This window comes from Thermobia domestica, chromosome 4, assembly GCF_964235325.1.
Source record: "Thermobia domestica chromosome 4, izTheDome1.hap1.1, whole genome shotgun sequence".
Taxonomy (NCBI): Eukaryota; Metazoa; Arthropoda; class Insecta; order Zygentoma; family Lepismatidae; genus Thermobia; species Thermobia domestica.
This window is the reverse complement of record NC_137457.1, coordinates 308946404-308971677: the sequence shown is the minus strand read 5'-3', so window position 1 is coordinate 308971677 and position 25274 is coordinate 308946404. Positions and strand designations below refer to the sequence as shown.

Here is a 25274-nt window from a genome sequence, read left to right as displayed (position 1 = left end):
CAATTTATAAATTTTGTGAAAAAGAAAAATGTATCGTACTGAAACATCTAAGTGGAATATTTGATAGATAATCATGATAGCGATCCATGGAAATTGATACTTAGTACCACCACAAAAATCAGATTACAAAAAGTGGAAAGCGAGATACGCAAAATAGCTTTCTAAGCATAAATTTCTTTAAACAAATTTTTATCGAAGATGGAAAACTGTTCAGGTGTGCAATAATTAGGGCTTAAATCATTCGGCGAAAGAGGAATAAACCAAAAATTCACTATCAGTTCCCGTTTCAACACTGATCTCCATAGGACAAAAACGATCAGAGACAGCGTCAAGTTGCATTTTGTGAAATAGTGAAAAATAGCCAGGACAAAATGACCCTGATGAAAAATATCTTAAAAAAATGATACCGGAAAAAATATCCCTAGCTCTGAACTGTAGTGAAAAAAAAACAACCCAGCAGGGGAAGTTCCACAACTAAGGAATAGTTATTATACTTTATACATTCCTAAGTATTTTGTTTTACCGAAATGAACGTATTTGCTCGAGGCATAAGAAAAAAACACATTATTCAGCATCATACTTTCTTTGTCTTGTAGATCATAGATTATATAATAAAGTACAATTATGATACAAAAGATGTCACATGTTTAATAATAAAATAGTATAATATAATAATAATAACAAAAACTACATCTCACTGATTACATAAATGGATACATATTCATATTTTGAACTTAGCAGACAGGTCTGCACACACACTGATTTCTAATCTCATTATGTACAGTCATATAATGTAAAGTTAGGTGCGAATCTAGGGCAGGGCGATCGGAGAGATCGCCTCTCCCGGAATAGGATACTATTTATATTTTTAAAAAAATAAAAAATAAAAAATAGAGCTCATCCCAGAGTTGGAACTCTAGATTTTCCAACTTCGTATTATAAATGTAAAGTAAACCCTATAATAGGTAGGCCTTATTTTTTCTTTATTTATTTTTCTTTTTCTTTTTTCTTTTTTCTTTTTTCTTTTACGTTTCAGAAGTCAAATGAAGCAATATATCGCAAGAAATTACTTGCTTGACATGTTTGCTCAGAAAATGTCCATCTTCGAAACAGTCTGTCACAAGGGCTCGGCAAAAAGAACCCGGACAGAAAGGTCTCAGTCAAAAGGGCCCGAGTACAATATACCGGGTCAAAAGGGCTTGATGCTAAAACGAACCCGGTCAAAATGGCCTGATGCCAAAAGGCCCGGTTGAAAAGGGTTCAAGACCGAAAGACCCAGGATCAAAAAGGCCCGAGTCAAAGAGTCCTGGTCAAAAATGACAAAGGCAAACCAAAAATGACCTCGCAAATAGCTCGAACACAAAAGACTCTAAGAAACTCCGGGTTGGGAATCACTGTTCTAAAGGGTCTAGGGGTTCTGCAACTCTTTAGTATATCTCTACGGAAGACTGTCTCAAAAACAAATATCTTTAACGATAATCTTTATACGTAGGCCTACTATCACTAATATGTCTAAGTTTAAGTAACGAAAGTGCAAATTTTGTACAAGGTAGTTAGTGTACAAAGTATTCATATACTTAGAAAAAGTATATCTGTTCATTCTTTCATGTATATTTTCATTAAAAAAAAAAAAAGGAAATTAATAACCTTCCAACTAGCCATACGATATTTTTCCTAATATAGATGACAAATTGCAAAGATAAACAACAACATAGAGAGATGGCTCGGAAGATTTAGTTTCATGATTGGAACTCACCGTAGTACTATCTTCACGTTCATCTATGCCAGCGTTTCCCAACCTTTTTCAACTTGCGGCACACTACGTGTGTAACTTGAATTCTCGCGGCACACTCATAGATATTATTATTATTTGCAAATATAAAATACCATGGTATTTTTTTTCTGTGATTACTGATCTCCTGCTCACAGATATAAAAGCTCGATCACTGGCTTTCCCCCATGCTAATTCATTATGCTTATTTTTTATTCTAATTTTAAAATACAAAACAATTGCAATGAACTATAGGACTCAGATTTTTAAAAATACGCTTTCTTTTTCGAAAACTGTATCCAATCTTTCACTCAGAACGAAGATCACTAAATAACGAACGAACAAACGTCTTGTACTTTGCTGTTTTAACCCAAACCGGTGCATATTATTGCAATCACACAGCTTGCGATGGGTCGAAGTCAAAACACAACTGTTGAACATATTGTTCTGTCATTCACATGCGAATGAGTGTTCTACGAACATTCACTTGACGCGTATCGTACAAGTGCTTCCATTTCTCGGTGTTAGTATGACTCTCAATTGAAGCGTAACATAGCAGCTAACCGTGGAAATGTGTACGAGCTGAAATACTGTCTGCTACAAAGTAATAGATGTGGAATAATATATTACAATTACAATATTTTTTTCCATGGTAGAAATTCATAGTAATGTGAAATACAAAACTATACATTTTTTCCTATGATTTGCAATTTGGTTGCTATAGAATTAATAATTTTGTTTCGATTTCCTCGCGGCACACCAGCGGTCCATTTGTGGCACATCAGTGTGTCGCGGCATGCCGGTTGGGAAACGCTGATCTATGCATTTAAGAAAGATCAGCATATGAATCAGATCCATCTTGAGAAAGAAGTTGCCGGAAACTCTGTACGGATTGGACATAAGAAATACAGGTTAACGGCGAACAGAGTGTATAGTATTGTGCAAGAATATGGACTGTGCCTTTGGAAAACTATCTTCCTGGTTTGCCACACAATTTTGAGTTCCAGTCTTTTAAAATGTAAGCACTGTGACAACAGGGACAATTTAGTAGCAATCCTTGTTACAGACTCTCACCCTGAGATATACTGTTATACCCGAAACTTGAAGTGTCTCAGCATATAGTCAAGTTTTTCATATTTGCTTTTTTGTAGAAACGGACAATGTTTTTATTACTTCATTTGTAAAGTCAAATTTGAAGAAAAAGCGTTTTCTCTAAACTATTTACATTTCTAGGACACGTTAAGTGCCTTTTTTCTTTTTGTGTGTCTGTATGTGTGTGTGTAGAATTTGTAAGTGTATCAATAAGTTTTGAGCTAACTGTATATAAGACTAGCAGCGCTTCGCACATCTACAGAGAAAACTATTAATTCTACACTAATATCGGTCGTCTTCGGTTATTTTTTAAAAGAACCCCTTTCCCATGCCATGGGGTAGGGATGAACTTGAACATCATCAGAAGTGTTGCCGTTTAACTCAATGATCTCGAAAACTATCAATTCGACACTAATATCGTTTTTTTTTTTCGATTATTTTTAAAATGTCACCCCTCCTACTTCTATCTCAAAGGTGGGGACTTAACTTGAACCTTAAGGGCATCGAAAGTGTTACCGTTGACCTCATCCAGCTCGAAAATTATGAACTCGGCACGTATCCAGAGAGAGGTCACTGCGGGCTCGGGTCCCCTCGGAAACTCAAGCATGCTTTTAACAAACTTGTTTTTACCCTTTGGAGATTCTTTCGTTTCAAATTACTTTGAGTTAGTGTCCAAATCTTGGGTAATGTGTTGACGCTTCTTTCAAATCGAAGACTATACTGTGATGATATTGATCCCTGGCATAATTTAAAGTAATAATACTAATACTAATACTACTAATACTACTACTACTACTACTACTACAACTAATAATAATAATAATAATAATAATAATAATAATAATAATAATAATAATAATAATAATAATAATAATAATATTAATAATGATTGAAATTTCGTTTCCGTTCTGTTTATAACTTTAATGTAATAGAACTATACACTCATCGTTTTCTTGCTACCAGTACTTTTGTTATGTGTTACAGCAGACAGTTTTCCTTAGTTACATATCTTTCAAAAATATTTATTTGATTTTGTTCGTATCACAATGTAGTTTGTTCAAAGTAAACCGGTTCTTAAAATGAAAGGTAAGAAAAATTTAAGAAGAGTAAAACACTTACATTATTACTTGTGTATTATTATTATTATTATTATTATTATTATTATTATTATTATTATTTTGAAAACAAATTGATATTTTAAAATATTAGAATTACTTGCTTACGAGGCTTCACGTTGGGCCCTTTCCGAAAAGAAAACCTGGATACGTGCTTGATTCGAAACTAAAATCCGTCGTCCGGGATTATTTTTAAAATGCCGGAACGACTTTGTCCTGGTCCCCAACAACCTTTAAATCGTCGGTCAATATACAAAATTAGCTTAAATCGTTTGTGAATGATTTGTTTTAATTTGTTTTATAGTATCAAAGACTCTTCTTTAAACGTTTTAGGATGTGAAAAGAGAAATAATTGTGTTGGGGCAGGAATGACGCCATCCTGGCTGCTCACATGCTTTGAATCATTGGTTAATGTAAGAAAGTGCTGTAAATTGTTTGTGATCAATTTTTTCATTGTACCAGTGTTTATTCGTTAATGACTTGAATCAACTGCTTGTACACGCGCAAACACTATAAAGTAACACCGACATCTTAGTAGAAGCTTGCAATGAAATGTGTTTAAAAAAAACTTTGGTAAACTATTTGAATGGGCCATTCTAGTAACATTTCCACTTCGGCCCGTGGCGATTATTCATCATGTTCTATTTAACATAATTACAAACATCCATGCCACCGCTGGGATATTGAACGCGGGACATTCGAGTATCAGTGTTACTGCACTAGCGCGATGAGATAGGTTTACAGGTAAACAGAAATAAAACAAAATACATAATAACAAGCCAAAACACATGAGTACGTAAGCTAAGATGACTATTCGTCCATGGATATGGGACACAGTCTCTAAAATAACACTTCATTGTTTGTGTCTTTAATTAAAATAATGTAAAATTGCAATATTAATAATAATGGTTGAACCAATAACAATATTTTACCAACAAAACCCAGTTCCAGGGAGGAAGACACATACCTAACAAGTACCGGCCGCCAAATCTAAAAGAAACGTTTCCCATAAATCTTTATTGCACTACTCTCGTGTCTCCCGGCAAAATGACCCTATTTAGAGATTATTTTCTCTCATGAGTTACATACTATGGGCAGAAGAAAATTGAATCAATTCAGGTGAAGTTAGCAGTTCAAACAAACTTCATCACCATTATATGATTATTTTTTTTAAACCACATGTTAGATGAAGGCCTCTCCTATTCCTTTCCGCATATCTCGGTTAGAGCTTTCCTCATCCATGCAACTCAGAAAAATAACTGATTTCATCCAGTCAGTCCTCACTTCATATTCGGATGTCTGGTCGTTCTTTTCTTTGGGAATCCAGTGTAAAAGTCCGATTAATGTCCACCTTCCATCTGTTTGTCTAGCTATGTGAACGGTTAATCTCAACAATATCTTCTTCGCAGACTTGATTACATCTTCTACCTTCATTTGGAGCAAATCCATTCACTAGTATTCATCTGTGTCCTAGTTAGTTCTTCATGTGTTCATGTCCCTGTCGTATCTGGATTACGCCGTGTAGGCGGGTTGTGGTCTTCTGGTCGATTGTCCCAGTTGGAACGAAAATAAAACAATACAAAGAAACAGCTTGGTCTAGTGGCTAGCACGCTTGCCTTCGGTGGGCATTGTACCGGGTTCGATTCCCGATGGAGGTACTGTCGAACAAAAAAGTGGTTCGGATTCCACTATAATCAGCAGGTCCACGTCTTCTTTAGCGGGCATGGCATACGCGTGGGAAGCTAAACTCAATCAAACCAAACCAAATCATTGTATGTATAATGTATTTTCTCATTAGGCAGTTCACATACTTGATTTTTTTTAATGTTCAATCTATAATGTTTATTATTGTAATACTAACGTTGTCGGTAATAAACTTTATTTCATAACTACTATTGAAAAGTAGGGTCGTACAAGCATGTGCAAAAATACGTAAAAGCAAATAAACTGCCTCTAAATATTAACTCGCGCCATTAATTTGTGTAGTTTCTCACTAAGTTTACTTTGTGTAATTGTCCGCAAATAGGGGTAATTCCGATCAAAACTGTTTATTGCTTGCTGTTTGCTTTTTTTTGGGGGGGGAGGGTATTTTTCTGGTAACCGATATCGTTGAATAATCTCGCCCATTGCTTCAGAAAGTTAATGCTATGGTCTACTCTTTATATTAAACAAATTTCAAATTACCAAATTAATGTACACTGCCGGAAATGGAAATCCCAACACCAAGAAGGAGTTATGATAGGTGGATGAAACTTGCATAGAATAATCATGTATATGTGTTATTACATTTATTCCAGTTTGAAGTAGTTGGGGGCGCGGTGGCTCAGTGGTAGAGCGTTCACCTCCTGTGCTTGGGGTCCCTGGTTCGATCCCAGCTCGCGCCGTGTGGACCTTGTGGTGGACAAACACCGTGCTCGTGGGTTTTCTCGGGGTTCTCCCGTTTCCTCCCACTTTCTTCATTCCACCATTTCATTCATCTCTCATCATTACCGTCTCCTTTAGCCTAACCGGCGTAACCGTGGGACGTAAAACTTAAAGATTTCATTTCATTTTTTTCAAGTTTGAAGTACAAACTTACAGCATGCAGTTGCACCGAAAGACGTAAGAGGACGATATTTGTCGTTAGTATTCAGTGTAGTCACCACCTTGTTGAATGCATTTGTCCACACGAGCAGGAAATCGATCATAGAGGTGTGGGATGTCATCCTGTGGGATTGCGTTCCACACCTGCTCCACCTGCAAGGTCAGATCGGCAATGGTCGTTGCTGGTTGAAGATGGGTCTGGAGGCGTCGTCCGATTTCTTTGTTTCTTTATGTTTGTATATTTAGGTAGCTTAATATTTAAGCATAGTATTGAAGATACTAAGAAGAGAAGTATACTCCCCACACATGTTCTATTGAATATAAATCTGGAGATCTTGCCGGCCAAGGTAACACATTAACATCTTGGAGAGCACGTAGAGTTGCAGCTGAGGTATGGGGACAAATGTTGTCTTGTTAAAATAGCACACCTTCCACGTCGTTCATGAACGAGAGAACAACGGGTTCGATCACCATTGTAATATAGACGTGCGCTCTTATGGTGTTAGGAATAATCACTAGCGGGGGCCTGTGATCATACGAAATCCCTCCCCATACCATAATGCCCGGAGTCGGACCGGTATGATGACGACTACTACAGTTTGACAACAAACGTTCATCAGGCCGTCTCCTGACTAGTGTTGTAAAATTTCCATAAATTTTGAACCCGTTGGTAAAAAACAGTTTTTTTCGGTTTCTTTCCGGAAAAATTGGGAAAATAACAAAAATCTTTCTATTAGGTTAATTTTACTAGTAATGGAACCGTTTTTTTTTTTTTTTTTTTTGTCAAATGTGCGAAAGTATAAGTTGAGAAACTTCAATATTGTGAATATTTAAAAAAGTAAGTAATCGAAAATAAAACTGTCGTAATTATTCTTGAAAATTAATAGTCTGCACTCATTTCCTTTATATGCTTTTTAGTCGTTTATTCGTGGTTGTGCTGTTTAGTCGTTTATTGCTGGACTGTAAGACCTGCATACATACTACCATCATGAAGCGATTCTGTTGCAACAAATAGGGTTCTTGAATGAAACTGAGTTCCTAATGTGCTCTTGATCTGGTGAAATGTAATTAATTTTAACCAAAATACTTCTTAAAAGACACAGCAGTACGCAAATTTCACTAATACCCATGTGCTAATACATACAATTATTATTATTTAATATTTCAATATACAATTTTATATAAACTTTATGCACAAAATTTTCCTGTTTTCTAATGTGACAAATTGTATAAAAATGAAAGTGACTATATTTGTAACTTAACTTTTGAACCACAAGACCGATCTCGATAAAATTTTCAACATAGATGGGGTTCGGGCCTAAGATGGTTTTTATCATTTCACTTTGAAGGTGCAACTTGGAGGAAGGAAGGGGGATATATATTGAAAATGACCGATATTATTGTCGAATCCATAGTTTTCGAGGTTGCTGAGATAAACAGTAACACTTTCGATGCCGTTTAAATCCAAATTCATCCCCGCAAATTGGGGAAAGGGAGACATATATATATAAAATGTGATGGAAAATGATAAACATTAGTTAGTGTCGAATCCATACTTTTTGGGGTCGCTGAGATGAACATTGACGCTACTGATGCCGTTTAAATCTAAATTCAGCCATTATCAGTACTCCTGAAGGGGAAGGGTGACATGTAATTAAAAATGACTAATAGTAATATCGAATTCATAGTTTTTGGAGTCCCAGTTCATTGGTGATAGTTTTGGTACCCTTTATGTCCAAAATGAAATGTATTGTCCCCGTGCGAAGAACGCTTATTTTACCAGTATTTACAGACGTGTTCAAATTATTAGATACACACTCGAAAAATTGAAAATTGATGTAGGAGTCCTAATTTCAGAGTTCTAGAACATTTAATTTAATGGTTAAACAACCAATATGGGATCTTTCATTTGTTTACTGTACAGTTGAAGTGGTGATATCACCGTTGAACAGCAGATGTTATTAGTAAGGGGGAAGGGGGAATTCTGAAAGTGGCGTTTCAGTTGTAAATAGTTTTCGTGGTTCCTATCAACAAGTTACAGTCTGAAGTGTTGTGGTTGCTGTCGTAAGAAGTTAGCAACATTCAAAGCGTTCAACAGTTCGAATGGGCCCATTTAAATTGATCGTGACGTGTTCCATGTATCAATCTTTTATTCTATGTAGTCCAGTAATTGCAGCTTAGTGGGAAAAGCAAAAGATCTTTCTCCGCGTAAAATGGAAGTTACCAAAATACTTCTGGTGCAAATAATATATACACGGCAATATATTGCTAGAAGAGTTGGGATAGAACAAAAATATGTGAGTAGAATTTCTGTTGAAATGAACAAGAGCCAAAATAGGGTTGGGAAGTGTGGGCGAAAACCAAAGCTATCGCTAAGAGGTATCAGAAAACTAAAAAGATTGGCGCTGGGCAACAGAAGTGCAACTTCTAATAGACCTAAGCATACAAATGGCTGAGAATGGCGCAGACATTTTGCCTGAAAGTGTTCAAACGATTCTTTGTGCCGAGGGAATAAAAGCGCACGGTCAAGAAAGAAAACAAAAATTAGAGTCTACTCCAATCATGGCAAAGGAGCGCCTCGAATGGGCACGAGGCCAAGAGTTGATTGAGTTGGTTTGATTTCGATTTAACTTATATTGGACTGCAGACGATTGGAGAATAATGTGTTTCAGTGATGAATCATGTATCTTTGTGTCTGATAAATGTTCACGTTCACAATATGTGCGACGTTGACCTGGGAAGAATTCAAGTTAGAATGTCTTTAATAAACCGTGAAGCATCCTACTTCAGTCATGGTCTGGGGCGTGATCTCTGTCTTCGGGCCTGGAAGACTGTATATAGTAAAGGGGACAATGAAGCACGACCAATACCTACAAGTTCTTCAAGAAGAACTGCTTTCCCAGACTGCACTCTGGTTTGATGACGTACAATTCATCTTTATGCATGGTGGAGCCCCATGCCACCGGGCCAAGGCTGTGGCAAAATTCTTCGAGGACAACGAAATTAGTGCTCTTCCGTGGCCAGGCACCAGTCCTGATATGAACCCGATTGAAAACTTTTGGAGCTTCATGAAAGAAAAGCTAGAGAAGAAGCACATTAGAACCAAACTTCAACTGATCAAGGAGATAAAAAATTTGTGCTATCTGACTTGAAGGCAAAATGTGCTAAACTCGTACATAGGATGCCACAAAGGATAAAAGACTTAATAAAGAATAAGTCTTCATAAGAAATATTAATCTTTGTGTGAGAGATAATTTTCTTGTAAGAATCCCATTTTATTTTTTGTTCCCAATTTGGATATACACACTTTATAGTTATTATATTTGAATGTTACGTACGCATGTTTTATTGATATTGAAAAGCATATGCCACACGCACTAGACATTAGGACAGAGTTATAAAGTAGAAATTTGGACTAAGTTCGAACGTATTTTCTCACGTAATATTGTAAGAACAGTAAAATATTCAGAAACTGAATGTTGAGTCTGATAATTTGAAAATAGTCTCATATGTTAAATTCTTTAATATATTTCTCGCTGATCAAATTTACACTTGTGCGGTGTATATGTATGTGTAAATAAAATCATCTCTCTTTCTGAGTTGTTCAAAAAATATACAAATAATAGAGTTTTTTTTTTTTTTTTTACCAGAAATCAGAAAACTGTAAGGTAAAATTAAAACATGTTGCTTTAAGTATTTTTCCTGCTAGCGAAATACATTGTATATACGCTGCAGACACGTTACAGCAAATAAGATTAACATCAGGCAAAGAAATAGTTTTTTAAATTATATTTTCTGGTTTTTGCCGATATTTCCGAAATATTTCTAATGGGTTCAAAATTTCCGGAAATTTTATCAGCACAAGTAAGATACATATCTCCATAAAATAGGTATATTTGATTTTAACACACCGGTATTAACTAAAATGATTTTGGCCCCGTTATTATAACATTTCCCTGCCATAAAGCTTGAACTTCATAAGATTGCTTAAGATAATAAAATGCGTCTATATCAGTCTATATTAATTAAGCAAACTTAGGATTATATTAGTATGTATCGACACATTAGCATAAAAGACAGTAACTTTATTTTCTTATGTTATGGGTCCAAGTAAATGGCAACGTTGCATTTTAAATTTAACATTCGGAGTATAAAGAGTGTACAGTCCAAACGTCTCGTCCGATTAAAAAAAAATCCTTCACTTTAGATTGAAAACATCATATTTGGAGACGGTTTTCCCTCTTCCATTTTGTTGTAACTCTGATAATAACAGAGTTACCCTATGTCAGGTGACTTTTGAGACACCGTATATATATATCGCCGTGTGTGTGTGTGTGTGTGTGTGTGTGTGTGTGTGTTTGTGTGTGCATGTATGTATGTATATATTAATGTAAAATTTGACACTCTTATTGAAAAATGTCTGATTTTTTTTTTTTTAATTTCCAAAGGAAATAAGAGAAAATTGCTGTTTAGCCCCCTTTTGGGGGTGTAAACACAGAAGTTCATTTTTCTTATGGGAGATTCAATGTTAAATTTTGGAAGCAGTTTTCTCCAATACTTATTCGTAAAGATTTTGGGGCAAATGAGTTGTATTTGCTACAAAATGCAAAAACACTCATTTACAAAGCTAATAAAGCCGTCTCAAACATTAATTTGGGAAGGCCACCCTTTTGGGGAGCAAGGGGCGTAAAAAGGTGGTGGGTAATATGTTAGCAAAATATCAAAATTTATTTTCGGAATTCCAGTAACCGTCAGATTAATCACGAATGTCACAGTATTAATGCTCCAGTACTCCTTACATATAAGAATGACTTATAATGGAGCTACAGCCTTCTTTCAAAAATAAATAATAAAAAAAAAATCACCATAAATATCCTTAGTAGGGACTACGAAAAGAAGGTATATTTTGTTAATTAATGTGAAATTTAGCGTGGTTGTAGCAAAAAGTTATGAGTTTTCACATCTGGAATGTTATTTTGGTAACCACCGCCTTAGGGGGGCACAGGGGACGAAGCTACAAATAATGGATCTTTATAAAAAATCCCAATTTTGTTGCGGAAATGCCAGTGAGCACTCACAAATGTCACAGAATTGATATTCCAATGCTCCTTGCATGGTCAATGACTTATATGGGGCTAGAGCCCGCTTCCATAAAATGAAAATGAAATCACCATAAAGGTCCTTATTACTGACATAAAAGAAGAAGGTATTTTTTTTTTGTTAATTAATGTGAAATTTGGCGTCATTGTAGCAAACAATATGCATTTATGAAATCTCGAATGTTATTTTTATAACGCACCGCCTTATTCGGGCACAGAGGAGAAGCATTTTTTGGTGGATATTTATAAAAATTTCAAATTTTATTTTGGAAATTCCAGAGAGCATTAGATTAATCACAAATGATATAAAATTAATATTACGATGCTCCTTGCATGTGCCAATGTCTGATATAGGGCTACAGCCACCCTTCCAAAAATCATATAATTTATGATAAATATCCTTAGCAGGGACGTACGGCAAGAAGGAAAATAAATATGCTTTACAATTAATGTGCAATTTGTTATTATTGTAGAAGAATGTTTTGATTTTTAAAAAATCTCGAATCTAGTGTAAATGAATATCGTCTTTCAGTGTACCAGATTGAGGATATAGCTTCGTTCTTTTGGCATCACTGGAATATAATCAAAGACTTTTGTGTTTCAAAAAAAAAAAAAAAAAAAAAAGGACTCTTCTTATTTCATAAAATTACACATACAAGTCACCAGCATATTTCTGCACACTTAAGCAAACCAGGTCGAAATAGAACACAAAATGACAATGGAAAATGCCGCACGTACCACGAACGAAAACAATCTTAATCAGAAGTAATATTTTAAAAATTAAGATTCTAATAGATGACCTTTAAGCTTCAATATTGTTTTCTTTAGTCAGAAAAAGTTATATCCTTTCCCTACTTCTTACACAATAACTTTATGATCCCACTTTCCACGCAGTAGCTTACTCGTATAGAGCACATGTAAGCACGTCAGGAAATCGTATACTATGGACACATGATTGAAGTAAAAACACATGTCTCGCGAGGAATAAGGATCAGGTTGAGTAAGGCTATACTATAAAACCCAAGAAAACATATTATTCTTTTTCGAAAACAACACTTTTCTTGGCTCAGTCGTCATTAACTAAATTGCTTAAAGATTTCATTAATCTAGGTGTAAGACAGATAAAATGAACTTACTTTTATTCAGCCCCCTGTGCCCTACTAAGGCGATGCGTTACCAAAATAACATTCCAGATGGGAAAACTCATAACTTTTTGCTACAACCACGCTAAATTTCACATTAATTAACAAAATATACCTTCTTTTCGTAGTCCCTACTAAGGATATTTATGGTGATTTTTTATTTTTTTTATTTTTGAAAGAAGGCTGTAGCTCCATTATGTCATTCTTATATGTAAGGAGTACTGGAGCATTAATACTGTGACATTCGTGATTAATCTGACGCTTACTGGAATTTCGAAAATAAATTTTGATATTTTGCTAACATATTACCCACCACCTTTTTACGCCCCTTGCTCCCCAAAAGGGTGGCCTTCCCAAATTAATGTTTGAGACGGCTTTATTAGCATTGTAAATGAGTGTTTTTGCATTTTGTAGCAAATACAACTCATTTGCTCCAAAATCTTTACGAATAAGTATTGGAGAAAACTGCTTCCAAAATTTAACATTGAATCTCCCATAAGGAAAATGAACTTCTGTGTTTACACCCCAAAAGGCGAGCTAAACAGCAATTTTCTTTTATTTCCTTTGACAATTTGAAAAATTCAGATATTTTTCAATAAGAGTGCCAAATTTTACAGTGGCGGATCCAGGATATGATTAAGGGAGGGGCTAAACCATATTTTGACGTTTTATCCAGTGTAAAGCATGATTGAAGCCCATTTTATCCAGTGTATATCTGAGGGTCAAGGGGGGTTGTAGCCCCTATAGCCCCCTTGGATCCTCCCTTATATATATATATATATATATATATATATATATATATATATATATATATATATATATAGCTGCGGATCCAGGATATGTTCAAGGGAGGGGCTAAACCATAATTTGCCGCTTTATCCAGTTTAAAGAAAGTAGGATTGAAGCCCATTTTATCAAGTGTATATCTGAGCGTCAAAGGGTCTATGGCCCCTATACTCCCCCCTTTGGATCCGCGATATATATATATATATATATATATATAATGCTGAAATTTTATAATAAGTTGTGTGAAATATTGAAGGGAAATTCTTCTAGATACGCTGCAATACCAGTAGATAACCTAGCAGTGTTGTTAACGCTGCATAAAGTTGTATTTTCTCAAATTGCACTGCGTAAGGTATTACATATTTCTAATTTAGATATTAAAATACAACCACAATACCGCATACATTATTCAGTGTAACAAAGGACAATACAGTATCACTAGCATCAACATTTTGGAGATCTCTAATAACTCAAATGGCATGGACGGTGCAATGCGCATCAATATTGTATCTTAGCGTCAAATACTATTATTATGGTGTAATGTATTTGGAATGAATGAAGGAACAAAGTTACAAAAAATGGAAAATTTAATTTTATCTAGACTTTACTTCGAAAACATGCTGGCATATCATGTCTTATCATGTAGATGCTTCCAAATGATTATAATGCCATTTAAAACACTTATTCTTCAAACCGTTTAAAATGACGTATTTGTGTTAAATTTTTATAATGATTGTTGCTTTGCTTTGCTTCTATAACATTACAACAATAGTTTTTGGTAGTTTTAATTACAAGTCGCAGTTACATTATTTTAAGCAGTGTTGCCCACAGAAATAAATTGCTAAATATTATTCTAAATATAGTGCAAATAGCGTAGCTAAGCTGCAAAATATTTTAAAATTACTCTTTATTTGTTTTATAGTGCAATAGTGTATTCTATAGTGCTTTCAAAAGAAGACGGTTTTCATAGTCTTTGGGTTCCAGCAATACATGCAAATTCTAACTGAAATTAAATATAAGTCATAAATTTTCAGTAATATTAGTTGATCCCACTAAGCCTTAGGCCTAGTGTACACTTTAGATTAAAATCGTGCTTAATTATAAGTTCTAATTACACACTAATCACATTTCACTTGCTTTAGTTTGACCAGCGACCACCTGAAAATCGATCCATACCCAAGGTGACCAGAACTTTTACTTTCAAAAACGGGACGCATACGAATCGGCGACGAGGGGGGAGGGTGATTTCCACATTGCATTTTGGGACTCAGCAATGTTTTCAATTTACAAAATACACAAGTAAGAATGATAACACAGCATTTCTAACTTAAGTACTACCCAACAATACTTTTAACTACTTGAACACTCAGAATTCTCACTCAATCCCCACTTGAACCACAGAACACTCAATTTTCATTTGAATATTCAAAAGTTTTAGGCACGGCTGAACCTTCCCAATGAGTGTTGGTACGGAAGAGTGCAGAATTTGCATTGACCATTTGTATTTTGAATAGTAATTACGAGACACCTGGGTCATGTTTGCTTAAAAACGGGACATTTAGGCGTCCCGTTTGAGAATCAGAAAAAAACGGGATAACGGTTGAAAATAAGGGACTGTCCCGGCTAAAACGGGACGTCTTGTCGCCTTGCCCATACCATATAACTGTATGCAATTCTTCAAGGGCTTACGGTTAGTAATACACATTGTGTTCATTTTTGGTTTGTTTTGTTTTAGTTTAACGTCCCCACGATTATGCCAGGGCAACTAAAGGAGACGTGCAGCTACTGATTATATTGCAATCCGAACCACTTTGGTCGTTCAACTTTACCCCCACTACGAATCGATCTCGGTACCACACGAACCGAAGTCAAGCATAGTAGCTGCTAGACGAAATGGTGGTACTCACATTGTGTTGATTAAATAATTCAGTCAGTGTTTGCCAGATCCGAAGATCAAAAAGTAGCGTGTCTCTGCTTTGAAAGTAACGGACTTGAACTATTTGTAGCCCAGATATATAGAAATAAATTATTTGGCAACTAATGACTGGTACTAATGAAACAATTTTAACATGAGCTGGAAAATGTGCTGGACGTATTGAAAGAAGATATTATGATCGATGGACGAAAACAATTCTAGACTGGATCCCAAGAGACAAAAACAGCCTAGGAAACGTCCAAGAACTACTGGGGAGTAACCTGGAAAAGAATTGCCCAAGATACATAGTTGTGGAGTAAACCTGGAAAGACCTTCATCCAGTAGTGGATTGACAATGGTTGATTATGATGATGGTGATTATTTATTATATCTGGACCTCAGAGGTAAACTGAACTAAGTCATGATTTCGTAATTTTACAGGAGAAGCGAAAGACCGGTTCCTTAACTAGGACCTATAGTACTGTTTTTCAAACTATACTATGTAGTTACAAAGTAGTAGGATTCTTTTAGACTTATATTATTACATTATTATCCTTTATTCAATTCTCAGAGTAGAAATTTTGTAGACCTGGCTGGTTTTTTCTAGACCCTTATGGGTGAGGGCCAGGGGACACTGCCCCAGTTGCTCTTGCCTAGTTACGGCACTGGATATATGCTTATGTAATGCAAAACGACCTTATGGACTTGTATAAGAAATATTGTACTTAAAGTGAGACGCGAACTATGCGACTTTGAATCTAACTTGTTTGGTGATCCAACCCAAGAACACATATAGCAAAGATGAGTGCCGTAGCTCCTACCACAGGTTCGGAAAGTTCGTGTTATAAAGTATCAATTAAACATTGAGATGTGAAACGGTATTAAAGCATTTGATCAATTTGAAACAAAATATGTAATAATTTACCCTATTTGTGCAGATAATGAACGTTATATTGTCATTCTGTCAATACTGGTATACTACAATATTCTATTTTTAAAATGACAGTCAAAGCAGAATGCATTTGATAATAAATGAGATATTGTAAAATTTCAATTTCGGTATGGTTAAATACATTCATGCTGCTATATGTTGCGTTATCCGTTAGGAGGAATTGAACAATTCTGATTCAAACGAAGTAAATAAACTACTGTATACTACTGGAGTTAATTTAATAGAATTTAATTGTATAGGGAGTTCTGAAGCTATATGAGACTAAGTCTATTGCTGAAAGTAAATATGGCTTACTATTAGGGTTTTATCCCAGGAATGATATACCCGCTGACGATTGAACCTGGAATACACGCATGGAAACCATTAGCGCTAGCAAATCAGGTATGAAGATGTACACCATACCATAATTCTGATAAAAATGAAGGCAAAAATAAGAAGCGGAAACGACAGACTGTGCGATAATAATACGTTCACAATTTTAATTTCACACTATTTATTTCGAGACTTTCGAGACGAGACCGAGACTTGGTCCTCGAGACCGAGACCGAGACAAGCATCTGTTGACCGAGACGGCGATTTTTTGATTCGAGACGAGACCGAGACCACTATTTATCAACCAATACGAGACCGAGACTGTATGAAGTCTCGTCTCGTCTCGTCTCGTCTCGATACCATCCCTGTGTTGACCAAAAGGAGATCGAGATCGAGACTGTGATTTTTGACTCGAGACGAGATGGAGACCGAGACCGCTATTTATCAACCGAGACGAGACCGAGACTGTATAAAGTCTCGTCTCGATGCCATCCCTAACATTTAAACATTTCAAGCACATAAATAAATACATGATTTTTGGTAATGTAAGCAAATAAACATCCGGGACTCTAGTCATAAGAAAAGAGACTATCAAAGAGGAAATGGGTTTACAAGTAAAACAATAAGAGATTGACACTTGATCAATTTAATTTATTTTATGGTGAGTTGTGAAATAATTCGGATAGTCTATTTTAGCTATTGCTGGATATCTGTTACTTATGTTGATAATTTTTATTTCATTTTTCTTCAGTTATCAATTTATTCAGTTCACAATTACTATATTCCTTCACCAATTTCATTCCATGGTTTCATTTTCATTTCTCTGTTGCTTTAATCAATGCTACTTATTTTTCGCAAACACTAATCTTTTTAGTGCCAAGTTTGATACGTTTCCGTAGCTAGCGTTTGAATGAACTGAAGTCTGACCCCAGGCTACGTATGTATTTTCCTCTTCTTGTCCCCTAAGGTATATTAATGGATTTCCCCTTCCAAAAATTCCGAGAAATAACACATATGAATTATCGGGATATAATTTTTCTGATATGGTTTAACTAAAACTAATTAACCATTCAAATTATCTTTAATCGCTTTCATTACACTTGCGTCAAACAATCCATAACAAAAACAAAAATGATGATGGATGGAAGCATTCAAACAAGATACAGACACACATACTTACATACAGATAGAGAAAGAGAGAGAATGAGAGTCAGAGGAACTCTGCTACATGAGGCAAACAGTTTACTCTCGGAAGTACAACTAGATAGAGTCTTTCTTCGTGTTCAGTTCTATGTCATGACAGAAAAGGCAAAATAGGTCAGCAATGAAAACAACTGTCAACTATGTTCAAACAAGCTATTAAGTCTGTCAAAGTGTGGTGGTCCACAAGAATACGTGAAACTTTCGAATTTTCAGTCATATATTATGCTATATTCGAAGAACCTTGGAACACTAGTCGTGTGTCAAATTGACCCATGGATCAATAATCTCGTTTACATTGATTCACAAAGTTACTGGGACTACCAGATTTATTTATTTAATTTTCGTAATTTTATTAGAAACCAACTCTCTTCTTCTTGAAATGAAAGCAGAGATAGCTAAGATTAATCTTTGGTAGTTAATATCTTTAGTTATAATTAATCTGTTCGACAAGCGTTTAAAATACCTTTAAGGAAGATCGAAGATTTTTCTACAAAAATGTTCAACACAAGTGTGTTTTAAATTTTTAAAGTGCAACCCTAATCTGACCTAAATATACAATGTTCAGAAAAAATGAATATTCGGTTTGGGTGTACCACTTCCAATTAATACCAGAATTTGGAAGTATCACAATTCTATAGAGATTACCCGATTCACTTTAAAAGCGATGTACGGGTGCTCTCAGATAGAGGTGCCTGTGTGTTTTCTTACATTCTCCTCCATTTAACCTTCAATATTTCTTTTTTCAGTTATTCTGAAATACACAGACGATATATACGTATATAAATATGCAATCTTCCGATTTTACATAAGCATCCTATAGTTGAATTTTTGATGTCATTATGTTAACGCTATTATTATGTTACTATCAAATACATTCACTTTCAGTACTACTGTATATTCAACAGCATAAAGACAGTCTATTTTTAAAAAGCTTGTACCTGAAAAATTTATGACTAATGAGAATCAAAACATTTCATTCAAGCGTCTAATTCCTACCTTCTAAAAGCTCTTAAAAATCCATCCCACTCCGCCACCCCTTTCCCCTTCCCCGCGCGCCAGTCACTGCAGCCGCTAATCTTAGTCATCAAAATACAACTGAAACTAGTTTCCCTCTCCCCACTGAACATTCCGCTCTTGATTGGTTAAGATAAATCCGTAATGTTGGCTGCGCTTCAAAAAATATTATCTACTCAATGTTTCCATGTCTTGAATGAGAAGTTCACAGTCAAACAACAACGCACTAGTGGTCACGTGATATGGGTGAATTATCTGATTCGTCAGTATCGTAGGTCGAAAACACGTAAGGTTGGCAACTTCAAAACGTTACTTAGAAACCACTTGGAAAAACAATGTAGATATGCAAATACCTTCGAAAATTGTTAGTTCTCCTTTTTCATACTTTGTCAAAGTAATTAGAAGAAATGCTTAGCCCATATATAAATGTATGCATAAAGTTCATACACACAAAAAGAAATTAACATGTAATATAGCTATTTTGGTTACAAAGAACCCTTGATAATTGCCGAAAATGTAGTTTTTTAAATATAAAACATACAATTTTAGAGCAGGGGAAAATTCAATTATTGTGAAGGTTTCCCACACTAAGAGCTATGAAACCCTGGAATTTCACAGGAAAATTCTAAATACTTTAGACACAACAATGGTTTAAAATATAAAATACATTTTTCTGTTTTGGGAAAAAGAAGTCCAGATAGAACATAATGAAACACCTCCACTTTTTGTCTTCAGAATAACCAACTTTTTTGTCTGTGGGTTGATAACGTAGTAGATAGGACTCATTATAATTATAACAATATAAAATGAACTTATTTAAGTATAAAAAGACAAAACAATAATATATATGCAATTCAAAGTAAAAAAAGATGCATCTTCTATTTGGCCAAAAAATTACTATATACATTGAATATATTATTTGGAGTTGTGAAACGCATTAAACTGATGTAGGTAACCATTGTAGTAACTTTAGAGACCAAGAAAAATGTCATATAAATGCGAATAGTTATTGCCAACAGCACGTTACACAGAGACCTCTTGGTGCTATAGATAGATAGATAGATAGATAGATAGATAGATAGATAGATAGATAGATAGATAGATAGATAGATAGATAGATAGATAGATAGATAGATAGATAGATAGATAGATAGATAGATAGATAGATAGATAGATAGATAGATAGATAGATAGATAGATAGATAGATAGATAGATAGATAGATAGATAGATAGATAGATAGATAGATAGATAGATAGATAGATAGATAGATAGATAGATAGATAGATTGATTGATTGATTGATTGATTGATTGATTGATTGATTGATTGATTGATTGATTGATTGATTGATTGATTGATTGATTGATTGATTGATTGATTGATTGATTGATTGATTGATTGATTGATTGATTGATTGATTGATTGATTGATTGATTGATTGATTGATTGATTGATTGATTGATTGATTGATTGATTGATTGATTGATTGATTGATTGATTGATTGATTGATTGATTGATTGATTGATTGATTGATTGATTGATTGATTGATTGATTGATTGATTGATTGATTGATTGATTGATTGATTGATTGATTGATTGATTGATTGATTGATTGATTGATTGATTGATTGATTGATTGATTGATTGATTGATTGATTGATTGATTGATTGATTGATTGATTGATTGATTGATTGATTGATTGATTGATTGATTGATTGATTGATTGATTGATTGATTGATTGATTGATTGATTGATTGATTGATTGATTGATTGATTGATTGATTGATTGATTGATTGATTGATTGATTGATTGATTGATTGATTGATTGATTGATTGATTGATTGATTGATTGATTGATTGATTGATTGATTGATTGATTGATTGATTGATTGATTGATTGATTGATTGATTGATTGATTGATTGATTGATTACCGCTGTTGAGACACACAAAAACAAGTTGAAAATCATATTCGAGAAAAAAAAAAAGATTTAAGTCGTTGTGTGCCGTTGAAGATAAGTGAGTGTTTGAAAGAAAGATTAATGAGGAAAATTACTAAATGAGTTTCCGGTAATAGATTAGATTTTGCAACTTTTAAGTATGAAGTAGTTTTATTCACTGAGATAAAAGTTTTCTCGTAACGACAAGCGAGATCAGAATCGTTCACAAATACACAAATTAACGAAGATAGGGAAATTGGTAGAAAATAAAGTTTCAGAAGAGCATCGTCATCTTGGCTTTCGTGATAATTTGTCACTGAAGCCAGAACTTAAGGATTATTAATTATTATTTATTTTTACACCTGAACAGCTGTCAGTGATGTCCGTTTGGAGGCACCAATATTGGAGAAACTACTGCAAGCTCTTGACTCGAGACATGTTAGTGGATGGTATCACCCAGCGATGCAGTTGCAAGCGCAAGTTCAAACATTAGAAGGCAGTAATGCTGCTCTTAGGGAAGAGTTACGTGTCAGCAGGTGTGTATTTCTATTATGCAATGTATTTTTAAATAAGAAGGTGGTTATGAATAGTGTGTGCCGAAATTACGAGGGTGATTCAGAAAGTAATGCCTCCAAGGTCATACTTTTATTTGTGTTTGACAGATAGCACCGATACAGGTATCAGTGGAAAGCTTGCAATGTCAATTACAAGCGGTGGTATCATTACGGGCAACACACTTCCGCCAACGCGAAACAAGATTTTTATGCCGTTGACGAAGAATTGTCTTGGCTGCTGGCCGAACTGCTGCTTCCACCTCCGCGTCACAACTGTAGAGTTGGTCCTTAAGGTGATCCTTCAGTTTGGAGAAGAGCTAAAAGTCTCAGGGCACATGATCAGGACTATAGGCAGGATGGGGCAGAATGTCAACAATACTTTGCTGGCAGATGGGACAACCTTGAATTTTTTGCCGTGGAGAGGACTTGTGGCAGTACTCCATCGACTGACTCTTCGTTTCCGGATCGTGATGGTGTATCCATGACTCGTCGCCGGATGAATGTGTTCCTGGGCGCACAACCTTCCGCAGTCAGAAATTGAATGACAGCCCGCTGTTTCAACCGGACGTCACCACTGAATGCCATGGATTGCTTCATTACTTTCGGACAAGATGAGATAGCAAGGTGAAACAAGTGACACTCTATAGCTTAAACACCAGTGCATTAATGATAAACAGTTCGGAATGTTTGCCGTACTATTGGTCCAGTAGTGGGCTTGAAGGCATTAGTTTCTGAATCACCCTCGTAAAAATTTTTTTTCATGAATAATAGTAGAGAAGCAGATCGTTTTAGAGACATTGGCGTTGGAATTTTTTAAAGTTAAATGCAGTTCTGATGGCAAGCGGACATACCATTGGAATCTCCTTAATTTATTTTTCTGAAGAATGTATTTCAGCTTCGTTTTGATTCAAAATGTCTCATTTCTGTTAGACTTGGCATGATTTTATTACGGTTTATAGAACTACTTTTACTGTTTCTACTTCTACGTTTCACAGATAATAACAACTGACAAGTCAAGTTGTTCAACCTTATGACGCAGCGCCAATATCTCTGAAACGCTTGAGTTGATTAATACTTTCTCATTGATGGTAAGTGCACGGACTTATGAACCCCTCTCGTAGTATTATAAAATTAATATCGCGATGATAAGAACAATTTTGTTTGTAACTGATTTGTCGATATCTAAAGTTAGTTATACCATTTAGTTAAGACAAATGTGCCAGTTGGTTTCTTTATTTCATTTTATAGATATAAATAATTTTTAATCTGCTATAAAACTAGTATAACTAACCTTAGAGTGCCAATGTGTTTATCCCAGCGATAACTTTTCGAAGCCTCCTACTGCTCTTATCCTTAGTTAATGTACGAGAAACATTGTGGTCACGTAACTCACTTAATTTTACCTTCATATTTGTTCTTCGTTCATTGACGACGTAGAATGAACAGCTCGCCGGTACAAATACATTTCCACTGTAAGTTTAGTTATATTATACAAGGTGTTACAAAAATGTGTAATATTTTAGGAACGGATTCCTTACATCAAAATAAAAAAAAAAAAAAGTTCATATGAACCTGTGCTCAAAAGTGGATAGTTTCGGAGTTATAGGGTGCCGAAAACGTCAAACAAGTGAACTTTAAAAGTTCAAAGCTCCACTACTATGGGATCTATCGTAATCGAGTCAGGACATTACTGAGGAACTGGTATGTGAATTATACAAATATTCATGTTTAAGAATGCTCCAGTAGTTTCACACCAAATTTTAGAGAGATAGGTGGATGGTAATCAAGTACTCCCAAACAGCCTCTCTAAAATGAAATGAAAATGAAACGAAATCTTTTGACTTTTACGTCCCACGGTTATGCCGGTTAGGTCAAAGGAGACGGTGATGATGAGTAATGAATGAAAATGGTGGAATTAAGAAAGTGTGAGGAAACGGGAGAACCCCGAGGAAACCCACGCACACGGTGTTTGTCCACCACAAGATTCACATGGCGGGGCTGGAATCGAACCCGGGACCAGAGGTGAACGCTCTACCACTGACCCACCGCGGCACCCTCTCTAAAATGATTGTGCAGGTACCGTGGTTCTAGTAGATGGATATTTGGATAGTTCACATATTAGTTCCTCAGTGATGTCTAGACCCGACTACGATCAATTCTATAATAGTGCAACTATGGACCTTTAAAGTTCATTTTTTTACGTTTTCTATAACTACGGCACCCTATAATTACACTATGACTTGCACTTCCGACCACAGGTCGATATGAACTTTTTTTTCTTATTTTGATGTAAGGAATGTATTTCAAAATACTGTGACAAATTTTTGTAACACTCTGTATAAAAAAGTAAATATTGTTACCTGTTTTGGTGTGTCGTGGAGTTATATTTTGCTGCATATTTCACAAACCTTACTTACTGTTTCCAGCAGACCTTTTATCTGTCTTACTTCTCAAACCCCTTCTTATTCATGCTGTTGCTCTTGTAGACAGGAAAGAGGATAATTTCAGCACTTAGAGTCAAAATTAAGCGAATTAGTATGTATTTTCTCTTCAGAGATTGATTAACACTTTACTATGAACATGTGGCTGCCACCATATTGGCTTTTTGAAAAAAAAAACAAAATTTCTATATTCGTTAACCCCAAATTACATTTTCATACCAATGGGTCATAGTGAATTAATAACAATAATAATATTATAACATGTGTACATTAGCAAATGTTGCGCCCGATGCTATGCAACATGAATGCAAAACTTCAATACCACACTGTTTCCATCTAGTGATAGAGATCTGAACGAGAGCATCAGTAAACACATGGAGAAGAACAAAGCGTACATATTTGTTAACCGTAAAATAGGTCACAAATTCCTCTTTCTCCGTGCCTAACATCAAAAAATAACTTTTCAACACAAATGAATTAATTCATGCAGTAAAGGGTTAACATTGAACAAGATGGATCTTTTGTGATGTTTACTAATTCGAATTCTGTATTTTAGTGCTAACTAATTAATTCTATGATCTATGGAACCCGGAAGTTCAATGCCATAGGTCTCCATTGACTTCTGCCTTTGGCCAACTGATCTAGTTTCTACTTTGTATTCGTATTTCTGTGAGATGCATCTTAATATTGTCCTTCCATCTTCCCCTAGGTCTTCCTAATGGTCGTTTTCCTATTGGATTTCCAGTTAAAACTTTGAAAGCGTTCCTACTTCTATTCCATTTTGGCTACGTGACGTGCTCACCTAACCTTCATAGACTTGATGACCCCACCGGTGTAAATTATGCAGTTCCTCGTTATGAAGTTTCCATCATACCCCATTCCGTTCCTCTTGGGTCTAAATATTCGTCTCACGATATTATTCTCAAATACTTTCAGTCTATGGTTTTTCCTCAGAGTAAGCAACCATGTTTCAGAAACATATAGGACGACAGGAATTACTATTGTTTTATATATTTTAAGTTTAAAATTCCTCGACAGAATTCGCAACGACAAAAGATTTTGAACTGAATAATAACACGAATTCCCTTCTTTTAGTCGACATTTAATTTCTTCATGGATATGGTTTTGATCTGCTAATATTGATCCTAGGTATTTGTTAGTATTTACTTAGTCGAAAGTATTATTTGATATTTTGATGCATCCGTAATTTACAGTATCACGATCTCGCCAGATTTCCATATATTTAGTTTTCTCTGCATTTACTTCTAAGCCCATGCCCCTGCAAGCGTTTAATAAAACCTCTGCATTTCTTTCTATTGTCCCCCTATTACATATATTTACATCATCAGC

General features: G+C 35.1%; 1 protein-coding gene across 3 annotated transcripts in view; it reads left to right on the top strand.

Annotated features, from left to right (window-relative positions):
* The window catches only part of Cep290 (Centrosomal protein 290kDa), a 242003-nt gene that overhangs the window by 109270 nt on the left and 107459 nt on the right, over window positions 1-25274 (top strand). For all 3 annotated transcript variants that reach the window (XM_081756433.1, XM_081756431.1, XM_081756432.1), the window contains one exon: window positions 21300-21465. In XM_081756433.1, the coding sequence (XP_081612559.1) occupies window positions 21300-21465 (166 nt within the window). The remainder of the gene's footprint in view (window positions 1-21299; window positions 21466-25274) is intronic.